The sequence below is a fragment of the Pyrgilauda ruficollis genome, unplaced genomic scaffold (genome assembly GCF_017590135.1).
Source record: "Pyrgilauda ruficollis isolate IOZ18807 unplaced genomic scaffold, ASM1759013v1 scaffold63, whole genome shotgun sequence".
In the NCBI taxonomy this organism is placed as follows: Eukaryota; Metazoa; Chordata; class Aves; order Passeriformes; family Passeridae; genus Pyrgilauda; species Pyrgilauda ruficollis.
In genome coordinates, this window is record NW_024528044.1 from 2,067,831 (window position 1) to 2,091,365 (window position 23,535).

Sequence of the window (23,535 nt, forward strand, 5' to 3'; positions counted from 1 at the left end):
AACACAACTTCACTGAGAAACTCCACTTCATTGCAGATATGGGGAAAAAAGGGTCAGCACGGCCTGACACGGTGGCAGTCTAGGCCCCTTGAGAACAAGCTGCAGAAGACAGAAATAAAAAAAAAAATTTAAAAAAAAATTAAAAGTATTTCTTACAAAAAAAAAAAAAAAAAAACAGCTTATCGTTTCCTCAGGTAAATCCTCCAAAAGAGGCTGGCCCGGTGTTCCGGGGCCGCAGGGGCGCTGGGCGGGGCGTGCCGCACTTCCGGCAGGGGGCGGATGTTGGGGTTTGAATCGGCCGTCGGTTGGCGCGGCCCGGCCCGGCCCGGTCCGAGCGGTGAGTGCCGCCCTCGGGGCTCCGGGGCGATTGATTCCGGGGCTGCGTGAGCTGCCGGGGCAGGGAGGCGGGAGCCCCTTTCTTCGCCGTGCGGGAAGTGGCGTGCGGCAGCCTCCCAGCCCGTGCTTTGGGGAGCCGCCGCTGCTTGGCTCCCGCCACTCGGAGCGGCAGGAGCCCCGGAGAACTAACCAAGCATGCTCCCTCTTGCCTCCGCGCTGGCGGGAGGCGGGCGGCGTCCCGGGGAGACGCGGAGTGCGGCTCGGAAGGGAGCGGGCGGGCAGGACCTGCCGTGGCCCTTGTGCCGGGCGGGGGTGGCGGCTGAGCCCTGCGAGGTGCGGGGCAGCCCCTGAACCCCCATCCTCGGCTCCCTCCTCGGGACCCGCCGGGAGCGCTGCCGGCCCGCCCGGGGCTGGCTGCCGAGCGACGGGACTTTCTCGGGACACGGCTCCGGGGTGACCGCGGGCTCACCTGGAGGTCCCACTGCGTGGAAATTCGGGGTGCACAGGTGGCTTCGTGAGACTTCCTTTGTTCCTGTGTTTGGGAAAACGTGTGCCTGATACCTTGGGGCTGGCTTTGGTTTTTTTGGTTTTTTTTAATCTCTAGTTAAAAGACTCTTCAAACGCGTTACGTTATGGAGCAGTAAAAAAATAACAGAATGTAGCAAAACACACTCTCTGAGGACTTTTCTAGCCTGTTTAGGCAAAGTAGATACATTTTATTTACACCGGTTTTCTAGACACTGGGCGATAATGGGGTCGTTCCTGCCTTGCAAACAGATGGATGCGGAATTGCTTTGTTCTGTAAAAAGCCCCAGAGGACTTCTGCAGGGGGCCTCAATGGTTGATCCGTGTGTCTTTTAACTTGTAAATTCGAACCTTGGGTTCACATACCTGAAAGAATTTGAGAAAAGTAGAGGGAATTGGGGGTGGGTAGTGTTTTCTTTTTTCTTTCTATTTTGCTGGAGCCAAGGAAAGGTGGGAAGGTGATTTTCTTGTTTTCAACCACATATGTGCTTTGTCCACCTGTAGGGCGTTTTGCCAAAAAAAAGCTTATGTGGCCGTGTGTAGGTAGTTTATTTGTCGTATTACTGCAGGAGCGTGAGAACGGTGAAACCGATAGTGATCATCCTGGGGAAATCCTGAAGACAGAGAATGTGTGTGAGCTCTGGGTCTTTTGCTCCCTCTGTACCTGATTAAATATAGTTATTCCTCTTTATTTTGAAAAAGGGAAGTGTGTTCCTGGGAAATAAGTAGTCACTTATTTAATCTATCAGTGCAGTGTGTCTTTAGGAACGTTTTCATCTAATTTAGTGGTGATGCTTTTTAGTTTGTTTTCCTTTTAGACCATTTTGTGGCCAAGGTCCTTTGTGCAACCACTCTGGTTCTCAGTGGCATAGGACACTTGCCTTGTGCCTGAGACTTCTGCCTTCCTTTATTTTTCTTTTTCAATATGCCTCCTTCCCTAGATCTCCAGTAAAATTGCTACAGTGCTTTATTTGCAATAGTTTGAATTAGCCTAAAGTTTGTTCTTGAAGCTGATATCTGGTAGTCATCAAAACTGTAAATACCGGGATAGCTGGCAGTCTGTCAGGCTTCTGGTTTGACCCTTGGATTTGTTACTGGCTGCTTCCCTGTTCACTTCAGCCTGCAAGAGGGAATTGTCTGCCTACCTGAGTTCCAGCCTGGAGATGCAGGCCATCACTCCTGATTCTTGGCTTGCAGAACTTAGGTAGTGCTTTCTTCAGCTTCCTAAGGGAAGGTGAGTCAAAGATCTACAGATGTTCCTGGAAGAGTTCTGAGAAAAAAATAATCATCTTGGTGCTGTGGTGAAAACTAGGAATTACTTGGTTTGGGTTGTTGGGTTTTGATTTTCCTAAGGTGGGCTAGGATAGGGTGCATGGTGTGGCACACAATAAAGGACAGCTCATGTGATGTTTGAAAGAAATGCAAGTTAGGTCACTTTTACTAAATAAATTGCTTTCTACTTCAGAATGTAAAATACATTGTCCTACATGGTGTAAATTCCCTTGTGTGCATGTCCCAGTTTTGGATTCATCACCTTTTTAGTTTGTGGTTTTTTTTTTTCCTTTGGATTTTTTGTGGATCAGGGTTTCTCTGATTAGGCCAGGATCCCGCATTTTCTCCAAACAATGGAGACTGTATTCATGGTCACATCACTGCTCAGTTGTTTGTTTTCAAGTTCTTTGTATTAGTACAATCTTTATTTGAGCAGAAGTCAGAGCTGTTTCTTAGGTTATCTGTGAACCATTATTTCTGTTGCTTAAAATAAGTAGGAACTCTTCTGTACAATTAAGTTTGTAGATAACTAGCTGTTGTATTGGACTTTCTTTTCTGGAAATAAAATGTATTGTTTGTTAGTTTGGGGAAAGAGGCAAAAATTGCTATATCTCTCATGGTCTCCGAAATTGTTTTCTGGACAATTGCATCCTGCTTTCTGAAGCCCTGTCTCCCACAATAACAGTTGAATTATTATATTCTTTTATCATAATCCCACTTTTAGTTTATGGAGTTTATGCGCTTTTTTTTTTTTTTTCAGTTAAACATAAAAGAGGTGTATAATGTTCATTAATGCACTGGATGTATTTAATACCTTGTTTCTTTTGCATGACAGCCAGCCAGAAGAACTCAGGATGAGTAAAAATACTAATTTTGATGTTCAAAGCACAAAAAGTGAGTAAAAATTTTATCAAATAATTTCAGAAATACGTAATATGCATGTATAATGGTAGTCGTGACTTGTTTTATTCATGCTCAAAGAGTAGGTGAGTTTCCAATCATCAAATTTCTGTGTCCAGTTTGAGGCTCCTCAGTACAAGAAAGACAAGGAGCTACTGGACAGTGTCCAGCGGAGGAAACAGAGATGATTTGGGGTCTGGAGCATCTCTCATGAGGAGAGACTGTGGGAGCTGGACCTGCTTAGTCTGGAGAAGAGAAGGCTGAGAGGGAATCTCATTAGCACATATGAATATCTCAGAGGCAGGTGCCAAGAGGGTGGTGCCAGACTCTTCAGTGGTGCCCAGTGACAGGATGAGGGGCAATGGTCATGAACTAAAACACAAGAGCTTCCCCCTCAACATGTAGAAGAGCTTCTTTACTTTGAGGGTGACAGAGCACTGGAACAGGCTGTCCAGAGAGGTCATGGACTCCTTCTCTGGAGACATCCAAAAGCCACCTGCACAAGGTCATGAGTCACCTGCTCTAGGTGGCCCTGCCTTGCAGGGGTTTGGACCAGATGATCTCCAGATGTCACTTCCACCCTAACCATTACGTGAAATTGTGTTAGAATCACCACTTGTCTCAGGAAATGAAAAAGAAATAACTTAAAACTTTTTTAGTTTGTTTGCTGTAATTAGACTATTTTCAAATAGTATTTTCTGCAGATGTTTTAGGAAGGTAATCTTGTGAATTTATCACACAGAGCTGTGTTTGAGATGTACCATTCAGCACTTTCTTAGGCTGAAGCAGTGCTATTGTTACTGCTGTGACTGTTTCTAATCCTAGAATACTGTAAATGTATTTTATACATCTACTGGGAATTAAAGGGAGGCTGGTAAAAGTCTGTGGAACTATGATAGTGGACTAGAAACTTTGGTAAGTGGGAAATCCTCAAGGTATTAGTTAAATGCAGTGTTGTCTCAAATTGTTAAATGTTTTTAAAAGCTGTGGTAGCAACTAGATGACATTTCACATGCACCTGGACATTGCTGGCCATTTGATAATTCTCTTTGGGTGTTTGGGGGAGAATATTTCAATCGGGAGCACAGTCTGCTTGTGAATGTAGCTTGGCTGATAGACCACTCCTGAATCAGCAGGCTGGTGAAGTATTTTCTTTCTAGTAACTAGAGAAACAAATAGTACATTCTTCCATATCTGTTATAAAATTCAACAATAAGGAAAGGGATATCTACTCTCCTTTATCCAGTAATCTACTTGAAGATGCATGTGATTAAAAGAGGTGAAAGCTACTGCTCTGTAGCTGATCCATAGCAATTCCAGTGCACTCATTGTGGTTATAAACATGATTCTATATTTTAGTCTGTGTTCTCTGTGGACGGACAGATGACTGCCCTGAAAAGTATGGAGAAAAAAGGACCTATGTGGAATACAATCTCACTGTTCATTATTACTGTTTGGTAAGTGTATGGTATTGATCTTGGAGTTTTCTGTTTTATCTGAAAAAAAAGGTGCAACAAGTATTTAATACTAATAACCTGTCGTGGTTTTGTAACAATTTTGTTGTTGCAAAGCTTGAAATGTGAGCTTTAACTCATAGCCTTGAAAGCTTGTACTTGTCAGGTGCAGCAGATGAAATAAGTAAATCCCCACAAGCCTTTATACAAAGCTAAATTCTGTTCATGATCCATTTAAAGGAATTAATGAATTCTCCTAACCTATCATAGCAAATAGCAATGAAAGTACATGTTAAGACAAAAGGAAGTTTTGCACTTACATATTGCCTCCTATAAGAAAAATGTAGTTTCAGAATTTGAAATGTGAAAATTCCACTTGGTGTGGAAAATACAGAAAAGGTTTTTTTTTCATTTCTCAGTATTTCTTGCTGACTGTGAGCTATTCTCTGACATTACACAGAACATTGTGACACTTAAGTCCTAATTTTCAGTTAAGTTATATGTACCCTGTTGATCATATTAGCATAGTTTCACTAATTAGTAGAAGTGTATAATGTAAACAAAGCTGTGGATATAACCTGCAGCTTTTGTTATCACCCTTGACATTTTTCCAAGATTCGTATTCTTAAAGGCATACTTAAACTTCCTCTCAAACTCTAATTTTTTTCAGGTTTTTAGAATAACATTACTACTTTACAAAAAAAAAAGTCTTTTGTTTCTTAATAAATAATAATTTGAATTGTTCTCCCCAATTTTAAAATGGATGTCAAGTATCAGAAGTAATGTAAGGGGTATGTTTTCTCAACAAGTTCTTTAAAGAGTGTTGATTGTTGATGGTTTGAATACTGAATGCTTTAAAAACTAAGGAGAGTGGAGGTTTTCTGAAGTTACATAAAGATAGAGAAATTTGGTTTTAAATAAATTTTAAGCAGCTGTAAGGAAATAGAGGCCATTATACCATGTTAGTGGTAATTTTGTCTCCTATATAAGGCCATATCAAATGATTTTAAAAATCCTATCATGATGAACAGGTAGGAAAAGTCATGCATGCAATACTGAGCTTTAGGAGTTAAAAGGTATTTTAACTGCAGGAAGCTCATTGAAGTATCTTTTACAATTTTTTTTTCTCTACTTTTAAAAATGAGCAAAGCCCTGTGATTTTACTTAAATATAGTGTATGTTATGTAAGAAAAGAGTTCTACAAAGAGGCACATTAGTGACAGTTTAATTATTCTTTGCCAAATGTCGCACAGTTGGAAAAAGTATATTTAATTGGTTTGGCTATGTAATCTTACATTTATTTGAGTACAGTATTGATAAAACTAGTTTAAATGGTACTATGTTGAAATTATAAAATGAGACTGTAAAGAATATAAACAGCATCAAGTTGTGAAACTCTTCAGTTATTTGAAGATTGTAATGTAGCTGCCTAACTTTAAATTATCATCAGGCTCTTCTGATTTGCCTAGTTACTTGATTCTGTGTTTATTTAAATCTCCTCTAAAGCGAATTACTTTTCCTCTTAGGTGACACTTCAGTACAGTTACTTCCTACTGTGCTTCATTATCTTCACAGCACAATTGTCATTCATATTAACTAAGCTAATTTAATTTTACTTCCTCTGAAGATTTATATGCTGAAAGTAATTGTTTGACAATTATCTGAATAGTCTGTATACTTCAAAAAGGAAGGCAAAATATGCTATCTCAGACCCTATAATATTATACAATACTCTGATGTTATTAAATACTTATTTTCATTTTACTGGTTATTGTCATGTCAGACAAAAAATTTGTTTTATATCAGATTTTTAATCATTAAAATGTTTCCAGTGAGCTTTTTTAGACTAAACTTCTCTTTTGACAAGCACGCTGTAATTTGAAATCTTTAGGTTAGGTAGATGTTTTAAAATACTTAATTTGTTTTTGTAGTTGATGTCAAGTGGCATTTGGCAGAGGGGTGAAGAAGATGAAGGTGTAGATGGATTTTTAATCACAGATATTAGAAAAGAAATAAAAAGAGCTGCAAAACTGGTAAGAATAATGTCTTTGGTATTAACAAGGGGAAAAAGGTAACTTTTAAGTGCTCTTAGTACTGCCTGTGGGGTTTGTTTTCTTCCTCCAATGGATAATGTGCTGGGCGCATTCAAGCACCTAAATTTTATGTCTAAGTAACAAATATATTGGTTTTATGGAAGCCACAAGGGATAAAACCCCTGCAGAAATTGTAGTGATACACCCTTCAGGAGAAGGAAGCACCCAAGATTTTGCTCACTGGGCAAAAGGAGTGACAAAAGTCAGAGGGTCACTATAAGTCAGAAAGTTTTATTAGTCATTTACACACTTGGCCTGGGCTTTGTGGAGGGTACCTTTTTGGGGATAGGTTTCTCCACCCCCTATGTAAATTAGTTATCATGAGCAGTCTGTTCTTTCAGGCCTTTCTGGAAATGGGTTGGAGGGCTTTGGGGGTCTAAATCCTGCCCCAGAATCCATGCCCGCTTCTGCTACACATTCCTGTGCTTACGCTGTGCTGTGCTGTGGTTCTTTCTCATAGCCAAGTGAATCTCTGCCAGGCCCTGCTCCAGTCAAATCTTCTCCTTTCTCACAGTGTGTCCATACTAGTAGTCCTTGGTTATCACCAAGGTGATAACCTTGTGTGTTACTGCCAGCAGTCCCTGGTTGGCTCCAGAGCCATGAGGTTATCAGTGTCTGGGACATGCACATTAGCCCCATGTCTTCTGGGAATCGAGCTCCAAGAGTCTCACTTTGAACCACTGTTTATAGGGTCACAAGAGAGTGGGCTTTAGTGACAGTAATTTTCCATCCTGGCTGCAATTTGAGTTGGTAACGTTCTCTGAAGTTTCAGTAACAAAAATACTATTCCACTTGGATTGTTATTCAGCCAAGAAAAAGTTTCCAAGATTGGTATAAAACAGGAGCTCATTAGATACCTGTTAGTTAGTTAGATACCTGTTAGTTCCTGAGAACAGTGTTTCTGATGAGCCTTGAGAGAGGCTTAGTCAAGTCCAGTTGGTTCAGGCTGAGGCCTAGTGAATGTTTCTGAGATTACAGTGTGGCCTGGATGCTCCATTATAATTCATCCCACAACTCAAGTCAGCTTCCCTGGGCCTCTAGAGTTTGCAGCTATTGTTATTCCTTGGGTAAGTTCCAGATAAATAAGAGTGAATTAAACTTTCATAATACCTCATGACATTGTGCTGAGCTTGAAGCTGAGAGTAAATAATTTATACATGCCTATATATAAGTATATATAAGTGTATGCCTATTATAGCTATATAAACTATAGGTACTGGCAAAATTACTTGTATGTTATCTTACATGTCACAAGACAATATGCATATAAACCGATACATTAAGTCTGGGAAATAACTGCATATGTTTAGTCTTTGTAACAGAGCTAAACCTCATTAGTCTTGTCTTAGTCTTGTCACAGTTTTAATCTATTAGCTACTACTCTTTCTTACACTTTTTCTAACTTTTCTCTTGGTTTAATTACTGTAATTTTATTTGTATTTAAAATATTAATATTCTGTTTCCAAAACAAATTATTTCTAGACATGTAATATCTGTAAGAAAAAGGGAGCTTCAATTGGATGTGTAGCTCCTAAATGCAAACGAAGTTACCATTTTCCTTGTGGATTACAAAGGGAATGCATTTTCCAGTTTATGGAAGACTTCAGGTGAGTTTTGGGGCTTTGTTGTTTTTCCATTTTCAATTTATTATATTTAGACAGGAGGTGACTTGGGTTTCTTTCGCGGCTTGTTATTGGATAGGCTGATAGTTGCAAATGACATCAGATTATGTAGGAAACAAATACCTGGTTTGTGGTAGACATTAAAGTCAAATAGTTACATGGTGTACCTAATATTTATAAACTTGATTCTTAACACTTTTAAATACATGACTTTATGCTTATACAAGTAGTTAAGTTGTTTATGAAACTGAGCAGTAAGTTCTGAACTCTGAAATAAACTGCATAATGGTCGATTTGGTTTTTTGTTTGCCTGTCTCCTGCGCCTTTGTTGAAATGGCAGAGCTTTGGCTACCTGTATCTCTCAATGGTCAAAACACAGTGTCTGCCATTTTGTTGTGTTTCCAAGTTTATTAGAGATGGACTGCAGGGGAAATGGGCTTAATATCAAATGTCAAATAATGTTTTGTTTTCTTTTACTGTCATCTGTCTAGCATCTTGGCTGTAGTCAAAATACTCTTGAGTGCATTATCCTTGTTGTGAGCTGACTTTTTAGGGTGGATAGATTGAAGTCTAGCAGGCACTTAATACAAAACAACTTGCATTACCTCAAGTACATGTAAAGATAAGGCATTTTCAGAAAGGTTTGTTCTAGAGCTGCATTTCTTTGTTGTGTTGGTATGGAATATCCCTTAGGTCAGTAGGGATTAGCCATCCCAGCTGTCTCATCTCCCAGTTCCTTGTGCATCCCTAGCCTGCTCACTGGTGGGGGAAAACAGAAAAGATCTTCTGTTCAAGATCTGCTGGGCAATAACTAAAACATCACTGTGTTATCAACACGGATTTCCTCACAAATCCAAAACGTTGCCTTACAAGCTACTATTAAGAAATTTAACTCTAGCCTAGCCAAAACCAGGATGTCTGCATTTTTAGCTTGTTGCATAGCACTTACTCATGAAAAATGGATTAATGAATTACTTTTGCTGTCTTCAAATTTTTTATGAAGATGTTTCTTAAAATGTTGTTTTGTTACTGGAACCATAAATTATTCTCTTTAGATCTTACTGTTGGGAACATAGACCAGTCCAAGAGTTTATGGAAAAAGAACCTAGAGGAGCCTCACAGTGCACAATATGCCTGGATTTGGTTGAACATCTTCCAGTGTACACTGTATTGAAAAGTCCTTGCTGTAAAAATGCTTGGTTTCATCGAGAATGCCTGCAGGTAATACAGGTTCTCCCTTTCATTCTTTTTGCATCCATGGAGATCACATTTCTGTTTAAAAATAATGGAACAATTGCTTATTGGTAAGTGTAGGTAGTGGGTATGTAGGTATGAAGTATACTAGGTTTGAAGAACAGTGCTAAAATTGCATTATGGACACAAAAGTATTTTGAGGTTTTAATGCTATTATTTTTTCTCCCCCGTCCCCCATCCATGTTTCTGCATGTATGATACATACTTCATGCCTTCACTACTTTTGAAGTTGAGCAAGTTTCAACAAGTCATTATGTGCAGAATCTGAGTGCTAAAAATGTAATTTCTCCATCATCAGTTCTCTTTGGCTAAATCCAAGACTAGAAAAAATTACAACATTCTTTTTGTAAATTTATACTGGATCTAAAGAGGTTGACCGAAAAGGATGGTGCTTTCATTTATGAACCTTATTCTGGCATATGAGCTCTTTCCTTAAAGGAAGAGAAAATCCTTGCCATTCGCTTTAATGTCAAGTCACATCATGACTGATACCAGCTTTAACACCCATGTCAGGACGGTATCCATGACTGTAATGCATCTGAACATTAAGACATAATTTATTGTCATCTTAAGGATGGTAGTAATTCAATAATTGGTCTGGTTTCTTTGTTGTGTTTTTTTTTTTTCTTGGCACAGTATCAAGCTTTGAGTGCTGGGATATTTTTCTTTAGGTGCACAGTATGTAATAACCAGGACAGATTTCAAAAAGAAATGTTGAGAATGGGCATACACATTCCAGAAAGGTGAGTAATTTTGTTAATGATTACTCTTGTATGAAAACTTTGATAGGCTGTTACAAATATTTATTTTATTCTACAGAACTTCAGCTATTAATATGTGAAACATCCATTCTACCTTCAGTTGTAGAATTGTTCAGTTTGGTAAGGAGTAGCCTGTTTCCTTTTAGATATGCATAAAAATTGGCGAAGGTGAAATTAGTTACATCAAACATAAAACAGAAAGCTCTGAAAAGTAATTTTTAATGCTATGATTCAACTTAAATTCTAAACCTAATTAGAAGATAAAAGCACTTCTTCAATACAGTCATTTTTCCTTAACGTAGCGATTGCTAAGAAGTGTGTCTTCTGTGTCCAGGTTTAATTATCTGAATTTCTGTCAAGGCAGAATTTTAATTGGCTGATTACTCAGCCATACAGCTCCTATCTTCTGCCTAGGGACTGCAAAGGTTATGTTAGTATATCATCTGCTTCCAAAGTTCCAAGCTGGTTTTCCTGTTTCTATCACCTGATGAGGCTCAAAATATGACATAAAGAGATCAGAATGATGTCTCTTTGTTAGAAGTATTATTCCTTAATAACTATTAGTCTCTTCAGAGAGCACCATCAGTGTTCCCTCTTGAGACAAAAGCTTAAAATTCTGGAGAGGAGGAACAGTCAAAATAATTTATGAACTTCACCATACTGGCCTGGAACATTCTGAGTTATCATTTATGAAACCAGTTTCAGTGGTAACTTTTGTAGGCTGCCTAAACAAATATCCTTGTTTTCTGTGAGAGAAAAAAGGGATGGAGACAGAGCAAACATGCTCTGTCACTGAAGTCATATTAAAAAAAAAAAAATACTTGAAATCAAAGTAACTTCATGCAAGAAAAATTCCGTCTATGTGTTTTATAGTATTATTTTAGTTATTAGACTTTTCTTCCCCCCTCCCCCCTCTGTTACCTAGAACGTCCCTGTTACCTAGAACATGACATGACTGAAATATAGTCATATGTTTATTGCATATATCATTTTCAAAATACAAAGTAACCCATTGAAACAATCAGAAATAGAGTTCTGATATTCTTCTGCCTTGTTTACAGGGATGCATCTTGGGAACTTGAAGAAAATGCATATCAAGACTTACTGCATTGTTATCAACACTGTGATGTTAAAAGATGTCTCTGCAAGAAAGGAAGAGACTATAATGAACCTGATAGGTATGATACATAAGCAGGAAAGTATAACTTAGGATAGAATAGGGTTTTTGACATTTTTCATTGTTGTTATTTATAATTTTTATTTATGTAAATGTTTTGGTATTTTTCAGCATCACGTTTTAATGTCAAGCCAACACACTGTCTAGATAGTGTGTTTGTTTTACTCACTATGATCATATTTCAATACTAAATTTCTCTAACTTGATCTGGTTATAAAAGCCATGAAAACCAAATTTAAGGGATTATCAGTTACCTTGTCCTCATTTTATACAGGCTGAAGTAGAATTTGTGTATCAACACAGCATGTACCTAAATTAATATCGTGTATGTATCATTCAGAGTTTAATTCAGCAATTTAAAATACTTAGAGCCTTTACAAGAAGTTATTGCTAAAGTAGTAGACTTAGGTCAGTAGTTTGAATGCTTCCCTAGAGAGCTCTCCTTTAAAAGAATTACAATTTGGAAAAGCTGACTGGTGGATACCCATAAAAACAGAGGAGTTTGCTGACTAGCAGGATGAGAAGAAAATAGTGCCTGCAGTCTGTTGACTTCAGGACAGGGGAGTACTAATAGTCTCATTCACTGCAAGGTGCTGGAACATGAGTAGCTTTTTTTTCTTGTTGCAGCCAGTTATGAGTACATCTTGTGTGAAGAAAGTCTCCTTGATTAGAATCAGTTCTGCCAGACTGATAAAATTATGCTTTGTTGGTTTAGTGTCAGGATTGCACTTGCTATTGATTAGTCTTTGTTTTAACTAGCCTCATTCTTCTGTCTAATTCTAAATACCTAAGTTTTTCATTTTAGTAAATGGGAAATTAAACGTTGCCAGTACTGCGGTTCTCGTGGGACTCATTTGGCCTGTTCATCTATGAAGTCATGGGAGCAAAATTGGGAGTGCATGGAATGCAGAAGTATCTTTGCAAAATCAGGTGAAGTTATGGATGTGACAGTGATTTCTTAAATGATAATTTCAGGTTATGTAAGCATACTTTGCAATGAGAAAATTCATTAATATAATGTAATCCTGCAGGGAAGTATAGCAAACAGAAAAAGCGTGCTTTGGCTACCTCTGAAAAGACAAATGGAACACCCTGTTTGCTGGAAGGGCCACCTCCGAAGTCCCCTCGGCAGTCATCTGGATCTCCATGCAGTTTTCTACTCCAGTGTGTAATTTTCTGTTTTTTCGCAGAAATTGATCATTGCCATAAGATAATATGTAAACATGAGGAAATGATGGCTTATTCCATAGGAGGAACTTACATTTAATTGCAAATCAAATAAAGTTGGAATTAAATTTAGTGATTGAAGTTTTCTGAGTAAGCTATGTACTCTGGAATTTTGCTGTAGTTATTTGGATTTGGTGGCATGTAAACCACTTTTTACTTCAGTAAAGATAGCTCCTTGTTAAAGGAATTTTAACAATTTATTGGTAACTTAAGAATATACAAATGGCAAAGCTTTAAGTTTGCTTATTGGTATTTTTTCCATTTTAATAGTGTTCTAGAAGTCTGACTTAAGGATAGATGTTCATAACAATGTTTTCCTCTGCTGTAATAAAAACTTTTCAAGTTTGTAAAAACTAATATTTTTAGTTTTTACTTACTGTGTCAGGACTTTCATCTGATGTATCAGATGCAACTAAAAACACATCCTAAGACCACAATGTAATAAAATACGGAATCGTTTTCAAAATTGTAGTTCAGGCACTAGTGGACTTCATAGAAATTGAGATACTAATGAGATTCAGTACTGATTTAGGGGGAAACTACACTGCTACCTTGAAATAGGAAGTGTTCATGCATTCTTCATTCTATCTTCTTAAAATACTGTTTTGGCTTATAGATCACCAAAGATAATGTGCCAGAACTTGTCACCTTGCTCACACCTAGAACAGCCAGCATCCAACAGAGTGACAGTGTCCCCATCTCCAGTGATGTCAAACAGGAACTTGTCCCTGAGGCACAAGTATTTCTTCTGTTTTTCTTATTTTGAAGAGTAATCTAGCACATGGCTGTTTACTGTGTTTCCTACAGACCGTGCAAGGGGGAGGGTCTGTCTGTGTGTGTGTGTGTGTGTGTTTGTGTATATACAGTATCCATATATATTTCTCTGTGTGAATCTATACAGTATGCATATATATTTGTGTGTGTATATACGTATATAGTCACTGCAAAAATGAGATGAGCATGCACTTAAAACCAGAAGTCATAGCTTGAGAAAGGCTTCTGCTTATATACTAAGTGCTAGAGGGGTGTGAAGAGAAAAGAATGAAACCTACTGAGAGTTTTTAGGTTAGGTAGTAAGGGGCTCAAAACCCAGAAATGCATGGCTGATGCATGGCTAAACATTCTTTAGAAAATAGGGAATAAAAAGAATCCTAATTGCTTTCTTCTAATTAGACGGGTCCTAAATTTTAAATGTTTTTGTACTTGTACCATGTGAAGAGTTCATGACTGTACTAAAGTCAGTGCTAAAACAACATGTTTTAATATAAAATATTCAGTTTGAGGACATAAAATTCATTATCTTCTTGTGAGTAGTTAATTTATGGATTCTACCTTATGTGCTAACAATTCTGATGATGGAATAAGGTATTTCTAGTAAATGCAGTATTTGAGATAGTTTTGGTTGGAAGCTAGTAAAGAAAACATCTTGTTTTTTTAAATGAGAATTTTCTTCCTAATCAAATATACCTTTTTTATTATACTGACAATGATTACTCTAATTTGGTTGCAAAACATCTGTAATGCAAAATTATAAACTTCAATTTCTCACTTGTTTCATGTTGTTTAAATGTCAATTTGTGTGATAATTGTTTGGCACTGTGTTGGAGTCATTGAATTAAGAAAATCAGTATTTGATTTATGCCAGGGTAATTATTTCCACCTCCTTTTATCAGTTCTTAGAGGTATTCTAAAACTTGCCACTACAGTGTTAAAATTTTTTAAATATATACTGTTTTACTGATATAATTCAGGCAATACCTGAATGTGCCACAGTGTTAAAGAAGTGTTCTTCTTAATAGACTATTTAAATATTTTTGTGTAACTGTTGTTAATTATGAATAATAGATTTCATCTGAAAATACATGCAATTTTCTTGTAGGTATTTAAGACAGCAAAGAAGGGAAGTTTGTAATATACTGAAGGAGTTAAAGATACAAGTTAAAACAAAAACAACAAGACTTAACATCAATGCAGAAAATATTTGGAGTAGTGCTTTAAAAGGATTTAGACAGCGCATCTTCAATCCTACAAACACTATTGAAGTAAATTTCTCAAACTGCAAAAATAGATCGAAGACAAATACTTCTGCTGCATCAAAACACCATTTCTTCCAAGCATTAATGCTTCACCTTCAGAATTCATCATTGTTTGAGGGCTCTTCTGGAAAGAACTTGTCTCTTGATTTTCAAGGTAATTAGTTGCTTTGTTCAAAAGTACATTGAGAAGTGTATAACTTTAAAATATTTTTTAATCTTCAGCCAGCATGAGTGTCAGTTCACAAGTATAGTCCTGAAGGATGAAAATTGAGGATTAATTTTTTTATTTTTTCAATTCTAAAGAGGAATGGTGTGTGGATTTGTAATTTAAAAAATTTGTGTTGGTAGGAAATGTTGATGACAACCATCAAAAAACACCATATAACTAGACTTGGAACTTTTTAGTTAGTGTTTTTGTTTTCTTTAATTGAATTTCTTTCTTCCTGATTCACTGTCTCTGCTAATTATTTTCCTTTCCTCAAATTTATAGAGCATTATTTCTCATTGTGTGTTTTCAAAAGACCCCAAGTTAGCTTCTTTGAGTTTTTATGCTTCAGAATTAAATACTCATTGGGTGTAAAGTGGAAGAGGACGTTAGATCTCCCAAACCTTGACAGTGGCTGAGGAGTTGGCGTAAAAGAATGTGGTACTCCTATGTAAAAATATGGTCTTATAGTTTGAACTGTCAGAAGATAGCAAAAGTCATTAAGAAAAAAAAAAAGGCTATGACATTTTCTATTAAAAATGAGGATCAGAAATAATTTCTATACATCTAAATAAACATATTTTTTTATTTGCAGCTGTAAAAGAAAATCTTTATTTTGAAGCTGGTAAAATGATTGCAGTTTCTCTGGTTCATGGTGGTCCACCTCCTGGTTTCTTTTCCAAAACACTGTTCAATTGTCTTGTCTATGGTCCAGAGAATGTGAAGCCAGCTTTGGAAGATGTTGCTGATGTTGATGTAGCACAAACAATAAAAACGGTAATATGCAATAAGTTTAATTTTATTTCTTGCTCAAGACTATATTTGGAGATAAAGAAGGACTTACTGAATATAAATTTTGTTGAAATGAAAAGGGGTTTTTTTCACATATATGTATACACGCATGTAGTAAACAAGTGCCTAATTTATCTTTTTATGCAGATAAAATATGCAAATAGTCTGTCCAGCCTACAGTCTACACTACAGGACTGCTGTGCATTCCTCACTGCTGCTGGCTGTTTAAGACCTGTAACAGCTTTGTGTGATAAGAACATGCTGGTGAATGACATACTGATCTATCATGTAATCAAGAGAATTACTTTACCCCTAGAAAGGTTTGTTTTGCTTGAGTTTTCGAACTTCTTGGTTCTTTTCCTCACTGCAGCTCTAAATAATCTGTTGCTAAAACTAATACTAAGAATACTACTTTCAGGTATTCTTACTTACTCTCCATTTAAACCACTGAAGTGTACTGTAATTTTCAGTTGATTAAACAGCAACTGTTAACTAAGTAATTAAACTGAAAAACTTATTTCTCTACGCATTTGCTCTGGCTTCTTCTTGGTCACATTACATTCCCTTTTCAACCTTATGAAGAAGGCAGATTTACAGTTTTTAAACTACAGCATCACAAAGACTTTTGCAGTGTAAAATTTCTCTAGCTTATGTTCAATTCTAATTCACAATTGCTTAAATTTAGAATCTTTATGTTTTAGAAATGTTTAACATATGTTTAGAATTCAAATGAGTTTTCTAGAGTTCTAATTAGGGAGTTTGTGTGTGCTATTAGAAGTGCAATACTGTCAACAAGTGTAAGTTGGCCTGCTTAGAACATAAGCATTGCATTGATGTTTCTGTGAGGTAATGATGACCTCATTAGCTGGAAAAGTTGCAGCTCTTGACTGTTCTTTGATTGGTCTCTGGCCTTACTTCCAATTTGCATTCTTCATCTGCTCAGTAAGAATGTATTGGATGCTAATTTTTCCAACAAGCATAGCCTGATTTAAACTTCACATGTAGTATTACCTCTGACAAATTTGATTAACTCTGTCTCAGAGAGCTATGAAAACTGATTCTTAATGTGAGGCTTTTTGTAAACAAAGGTCAGAAGAATTTAGTCCTTCAGTTCAGGGCCCTCTGGGATGTTTGAACAATCTATATCATATTTTAAAACTAGTGAGTTAAAAAGTAAAACATAACAAATAGTGCATTTAAATAAATGCACTAATTTAAACACTTAAATATTAAGTTAACTTGAAAACTTAAGCATTTAAACACGATGAAGTAGTGGAGTTTTGTGCATTTGGGAGATGGGCGATGGGCATAAGTGAGTATAACAAGAAGTTGCTTGTCATTATAAGGGATTGGGAGTAACTAGAGAGCTGGTTATTTTAGCTGTTAAATGTTCTATGCCACTGGGCACCACTGAAAAGAGCCTGTCTCTCACCTCCTTGCACATTCTCTTCAGATATTTCTACGTGTTGAGATTCCACCTGAACCTTCTCTTCTCTAGGCTGAAGAGTCCCAGCTCTCTGAGCCTGTCCTCAAAGGGTTATGCTGTAGTCCCTTAATCATCCTAGTCACCCTTTGCCAGAACCTGGCACTGGACACAGCACTTAAAAGTATGGCCTTACTGCTGCTAGGCAGAGGAAAAAGATCACCTCCCCTGAGCTGCTGGCAACACAGTTCCTAGTACAGCCCAGGATGCTGCTATCTGCATTTGTCACAGGCAGAAATAACAGCATATAAACACATGCAAACTTGCAAAAGCCAAACAAAGACTATCTTTTAATACAACTCATTTTGTCTATGGACAAGGAATTTAAGCTGTTTTCCAAAGAGCTATTTGTAAGAAAGAGAATTGCTATGTTTTCTTACTAAAGTAAAAAGTATGCATTGTACATACAGTCAAGTACCTGACATACAGTCAGGAAATAAGGGTAATTTATACATATCACTGGTATTTCTTTCATCTCCCCAAAAAGCTCTACAGAAACATTTAGATTGTTAAAACGAGAGGTAAATGCATTTCCCAAGATGAAGTTGTAGTACTAGGTAACCTTGACAAGATGTAGAGACTGGAGATGGGGAAGATTTATTATATCCCATCTTGCAGCTTTATAAAATGCAGAGTTCTGATGCATGGTCACTCTTTTTTTATCTCCTTCTCCTAGTTTTAGGCAGGGTTTGAAAACACTTGGCATTCTGGAGAAAATGCAAATGCACCCAGATTTGTTCTCTAGCATATTGTGCTACAAACCCGAAAGACTCTCAGCGGAAACTGTTTACGGCCTCTTTACAATCCATTCCTCATCAGATGTAAATAAAATTGAAGGTGCTCATTTTTGGATGGGCTATTTGCAAGATGTGGAAAGTAAGTTTTGGGGGTGTTTTCTTGTTTGGTTTTGTTTGGTTTTTTTTTAAATGAAAAAATCCTCCCCTTCCCTATCCAGGTTATTTAGTTGCTGGTATACATGCAGAATTTGATTTTTAGATTTCAGTGATGTAAATAAATTAAGATTTTGTAGTCACTGTCAGTTCCTAATTGTTCCTGCTTCCCCCTTTTTCTTACTAATTAGAATTTCTGAAAGTGTTGCCCAAACCTTTAGAGTGGTAAATATCTGAAAGATCTGCTTTAGGATTCCTGTGAATTAAAAGATAAAAATCCAACACACAATCTAAGTGATACAGAAAAATCCTTTATTAGATAGATTGTCTGAAGTCTTAAAGACCACCATTTTCTATCTTTTACTTGCAGAAGAGATTTTTGTATTCACTTAATATTTTTCAGAACTAACTTGAAGTGGTTTTTTCATGCTAAACTTTTTCTTAGGTAGCCATATAACTGCATATTTATTCAGCATATTGATTTGATTTCATATGGTTTTTTTTTCTCTTAGCACTTAATATGCAGGGTAATGGTTTATGTGTAATAGACAATCAGTGATAAAACGTAATCCTTTTCTTTTAGGTGGTGACTCTGTAGTAACGTTGGAGGATATTCTGCTCTTTGTAACAGGCTCCTCTTATATACCATCTGTTGGTTTTGATCCTGAACCTACTATTAAATTTTTGCATATAAGGTATCCCATTGGAAACAGACTTCTTAATTGCTTAGAGCTTCCTAGAACAAAGACATATCAGCAGTTCAAAAATAAAATGGAACTCACCATCAGAAACACACTAAGAGTTGAAAGGGAGTATTTTTGCTATTAAACTGAACATTGGAAACTTGAGTTTTCTGCAGGAACATCTGCTTTCAGTTTGCTACTGTATTTTTGGACAACATCCTTTTAGTATTTTCTGACCTTTCCTTCAAATTATGCTAAAAGTTGTAATGTTATTAGAGGAAAAACTATTTTCAAAATTAAAAAAAAACTTTATCTCCTGAATAATTTTCCTTTTAAAGTTGACTTTAAGAATCCTACATCTCTTGCAGAAGTAATTTAAATGTCAGCTTTTCCTGTAGACAGGTATGAAATGTTACCACACTCTGTAACAGGTAAGTATGTGGATTGTATCAAATACTTAGGTAACTTATTTATCAAAAACAAACCAAGTACATTTTGAAGATAATTTCAGTAGAGCATTGTCTTGCATAAAACTCTGATGCAGTTCTTCAGTTCGATGTATATTTTTTCAGTAATTGTTTTGTATTGATTCATTTATGTTCTGATGGTTCATAAAAACCCAGGAAAATTAAAATACTTGTAGTTTTATGGTCATTGTGGCTACTGCATTGAAGGTTTGGAGAAAACAGGTAAAATAATACAGCGTAAGAACAAAATTCGGTTGAACTTGTGTCTCTGTTTTTAAACAAAATCTTTGACATTTAAACATTTCTGCATTCTACTGTCATACATTAATTTTTAATTATTCATAGAGCCAAAATAGTAAAAAACAGAAGGAAATCTTTGAACCTGCAACAATACCTGGTCTTTCAAAGTGAAATATAGCAGTTAGACTTAATGTTGTTAAGTATGAAATAACAAAAGTTTGTTGCTCATTAGAACATGTAAACTTGTCCTCCATTAAAGTATTTTCATTCGACCATGCACTAAAACCCTTTGTTAAACTAAAGGCAGTCTACCATCAAGCTTGTCTGGGCCTGACACTTTTCCACCTTATATTCTAAATTCTTCCAGTTCAGTCATAGACACATTCTGAGCACTGTATAAAATATATTTCAGTGCTGCAGTAGTTTGTGCAAATGGCTGGGCCATTAAGCTGTAAAATTTAAGTAGTGAAATTCCTATACAGCAACACTTTAATGTTACTAATGCTAAAACTATGACATTAAAAGGGCATTTAAATACATTCTTTTTAAATGTATGCTGCCCTCTGTTTTGAAATTCTATTACTTCCCTCTGTTAGTTGTGACTGCCTGTGCTATATGTTCTTAACATAAGCTGTGCTATAGATGTAATATAGATACATATGTATCTGTATGTGTCTATATGTATGCACATTCTTCAAAATATTGGAAAGTAATTATATACTCTTTTATTAATATAGCTTGGTTTGAATTGAAAATATAAGCAGAATTGCTTTGCATTTAAATTCTTTGGCAAGGAAGTACATCCACAGTAATTATAAATGGATAGGTGCTTCTGAAAAAATAATAGAAATTCTAAGGAAATTATTGCAAGTCTTAGATCAGACATTTCTCATTATTAATGCCTAAAACAGTCCAATCTCATCAGTCTTGTCATTATAAATTTAAGAATATTAGAAATTAAGACAGGATTAGCAGTGGTTTTTGCTTGTTGGCCAAAAGCACATTCAAGTCTCCTGTAAAAGAAACATATTTCCTGGAGAATGTAATTTGACTTGTTTATATACTAAGCATTTTCTCAGTGTCTTCTCCAATAATATTCTGTGTTTCTGATCTTTGCATAATTTTTGACTCTTATTTTGTCAATAAATTCTTTGTATTCTTAGCCTTCTCAGTGGTCTGTTACCATTATAGGGAGAGTGGTTTGGCACAAATTTGTTTACATAATAAGGATTCATGTATGTATTTTTCAAAAATAATGACTTTCCTGCAAATATCATATTATACTTTAAAAATGAGTGCAGTATTTGTTTTTCTTGCCTAGCTAACGATAAATGCCTTCTGTAATGTTATTCTTCCATATGAGAAGTACAGATTTTACAAAAGTAGCAAGCAGAGTGTGAGTAATTTTAAAGGACAAGGACTTTGGGTACCTGCAGTGGCAAGAGAAATTGTTCAGAACCTGAAACTAAATAAACAGCATTTTAAAACCTTCAATGGAGAAAGAAATAATAAAACAATGTGAACATAAGGCTTCAAAACATATCTCAGACTACAAAAATAGCATTCATATCTTTTACTGCTTATTACTTTTGAACTCAGTATTTGAAAGGTTTTTATATAAAGGCAGAACTAACCTATATGCCAGCTGTAAAAAATGTCAACTTTAAAACGATCTGCTGTACAATGCTATATCCAAACACTGAATTTTAAAATCAGTAAAAACATAGTGTGTAGTATTGCTTGAAAGGTTTTTCTTGCACAGATTTTGTTCCCAATTTCTAATACTGACGTGTACCCGTTCAGGACAAGTCGTCTTTCTCTTTTCTGTTGATTTGATCAGCTCTATCTAGGGGCTCCAATATAATACTTCATATATTCAAGTTATATTCCTGAATGCTGCTGTGGAAAGGAATCTCCTCATTTTCAGCATTTACTTATATAGACCAGTCATAAATTTATTTGAACTGTTCATTAGAATTCCATTGAATAAGCTAACTTCCAAACACAGAATTGTCTCCCTTGTCTTGACATTGTAAGAACAATTTATATAGCTATAAGGACCCCAGGTTTTTATTGTTGTAACAGATCACTGAAGTGCAATATTATGGGGTAGTTTTCATTTAAATAAACATAGCCTGAGGCACACCTTGAAATTAGGGAGACTGCTTACTTTCAGTATTTCTGTAACACAGAGAGAATAATTGTGTATGCATCAGTTGTGTATTAAATATATTCTTATAGAAGCTGCATCTTTTATAAGATTGTCAGCACCGTGAAAGAACTATTGCATCCTTTTTGTGTTTGGCCAAAGAACTTCACCCCACAGTTTCTGCATCAAACTTTCAGTTTCTATCTGGAATTAGCACCTCAAATAAGCTATTTGTTTTCTAGAGTGATAGTTTTCTACTAAACGGTAACATATTAGTATTAGTGGGTTTTTTTTATGGTCTCCTTAACAATGTAGATATAATAAAAAAAACCAGTCAAGTATTTTAGCTCTATGTTTGAAAGGAATAAGAAATTTGTGCTTTTTTACCCATTCAGAGGATGCTTACCAGAAAAAGCTGTTAGCTTTTTTAACTGAATGAAAGGTGAAATACAGTCCAAAGGAGAAAAAATTTGTTCATACTAAAAGTCTAAACCATTGTGTGCTGCACCTTTGATTACTTTAAGATGTTATGTCCTGGAATCTGAAAACATGAGGATTTTTTGAATATTAGTTATTAATTCACACTCACATTCTGCATATGCATTTTGAAAATGGTATCTAAAAATTAATTTAAATAGAAAGAATTGAAACATAGAAGCCTCCAAAATAGGCCTTTCAAGTATATTTTGAATCTGTTTTATATGGTAAAACATGTTTAAAGCTCAAACTTTTCTGTTTCTTACCTAAGGGAATGTCTAATAGGAAAAAAAAATGCGAAAACTTTTGAAGTGTCAAATCATATATATACACAAAATCGTTTTCAAAATGTTAATGTTTTTGCACTCTAATCCTCTGATTTTTGTATTACATAAACAACATTATTTTTAAATTTATGGTATTTAGAATGTTATGCAATACAATGTAATTTTGTAAATTTTTCTAGCTCTAACTTGAATTCTGCAGGATCAGTGCCTAAACTGTTGCATCTTGAAGCAATGTTTTGTAGCATCAGTGTTGAAATAATCAGTAATTGTGGGAAATACCGTGTATATGTCCAAAGTGCAATAAAAGGTTAAATATGTAGCTTCTGTGTTTTTATTTTGTTGATTTATGTATTTTAGCTCTATTTTCTGTAGTTTCATTTGGGTAGCTGTAGATTAACAAAGCTGAGCTGGGGCAAGGCGTTTCTTTCCCGTGGGATTGCTGGAAGAGCATGAAGGCAAGGGGCCTGTGGAGTGTGCGACGTGGGGCAAAGCGAGGCAAACTTGTAACTATTCCATTGCAGCAACTCACAAAAACTACATTACTTTAGCTCTAGCTAGATCCCTCCCTGGTTTCGAAGCATCAGTCCTTCCACTTAGCAATGAGGTGGTCGTATCAAAGCTGCTTCAGTTATTTCTTCTTCAAACTTCAGTCCGAGGGCATAACCTGCCACCTACTCAGCACAAAAGCGGTGCAAAAGGCCCTGTGCTCAGCCGGGCACGGCACAGGCCTGCGTTTCACTCGTCAGCGGGCGTTCCTGCCCCGCCGCTGCCGCGGAGCGGNTCGGGCGGGGCAGCGGGGCCGGCCGCATGCCGCCGCGCCTGCCTCTGGCCCCGCGGCGCGGGCTGCGGGCTCCGCCGCGCCTCTGCCGGGGATTCGCGCCCTCTCACCCGGCTTGGGTCTCCCGGCAACGGGGTGGCGGCCCCTCTACCGCCTTCTCCTCTCCTCTGCGGCGGCGGGCCCGGGGCGGCGGGGCTCCGGAGCCTCGGGCCGCAGTGCTCGCAGAGGGACCCCGGCCCCGCTTGGGCCCTAGGCCCCGGGGACGTGGCCGTAGGTGCCGCCGAGGTGTGGAAGGCGCCCCCGGGGCGGGACTTGGCCGGGCCCGGGCCGTGAGCGGTGCCTTCTCCCGGCCGTGGGAGCGCACACTCCGTTTCGGGTTCTTTCTGCCCGTGGGAAAGATCGACGGGAAATAGCGTTCACTGGTGCG

General features: G+C 37.0%; 1 protein-coding gene across 3 annotated transcripts; it reads left to right on the forward strand.

Annotated features, from left to right (window-relative positions):
• The first annotated feature begins 276 nt into the window (after positions 1-276).
• G2E3 (G2/M-phase specific E3 ubiquitin protein ligase) lies at positions 277-22,649 on the forward strand. Of its 3 annotated transcripts, none has more exons than XM_041484119.1 (16): positions 277-337; positions 2,969-3,027; positions 4,393-4,490; positions 6,419-6,520; positions 8,063-8,187; positions 9,258-9,423; positions 10,093-10,199; positions 11,279-11,395; positions 12,200-12,324; positions 12,426-12,558; positions 13,238-13,360; positions 14,501-14,811; positions 15,458-15,639; positions 15,802-15,974; positions 17,814-18,013; positions 18,611-22,649. In XM_041484119.1, exons 2-16 carry the CDS (start codon positions 2,988-2,990, stop codon positions 18,853-18,855), a joined length of 2,247 nt encoding a protein of 748 aa, XP_041340053.1. In that variant the 5' UTR covers positions 277-337; positions 2,969-2,987; the 3' UTR covers positions 18,856-22,649. The 3 variants fall into 3 exon arrangements, with proteins under 3 accessions (XP_041340053.1, XP_041340056.1, XP_041340055.1); XM_041484121.1 differs by lacking the exon at positions 277-337 and adding an exon at positions 1,708-2,095; XM_041484122.1 differs by lacking the exons at positions 15,802-15,974; positions 18,611-22,649 and having other exon boundaries at positions 17,814-17,901.
• The last annotated feature ends 886 nt before the right edge of the window (positions 22,650-23,535 follow it).

Excerpts from the sequence above, each read along its gene's own strand:
- G2E3 (XM_041484119.1), top strand. The coding sequence starts at position 2,988 with ATGAGTAAAAATACTAATTTTGATGTTCAAAGCACAAAAA. Across the intron at positions 15,640-15,801 it reads TAGCACAAACAATAAAAACG|ATAAAATATGCAAATAGTCT; the intron begins GTAATATGCAAT and ends CTTTTTATGCAG. Across the intron at positions 18,014-18,610 it reads CTATTTGCAAGATGTGGAAA|GTGGTGACTCTGTAGTAACG; the intron begins GTAAGTTTTGGG and ends CTTTTCTTTTAG.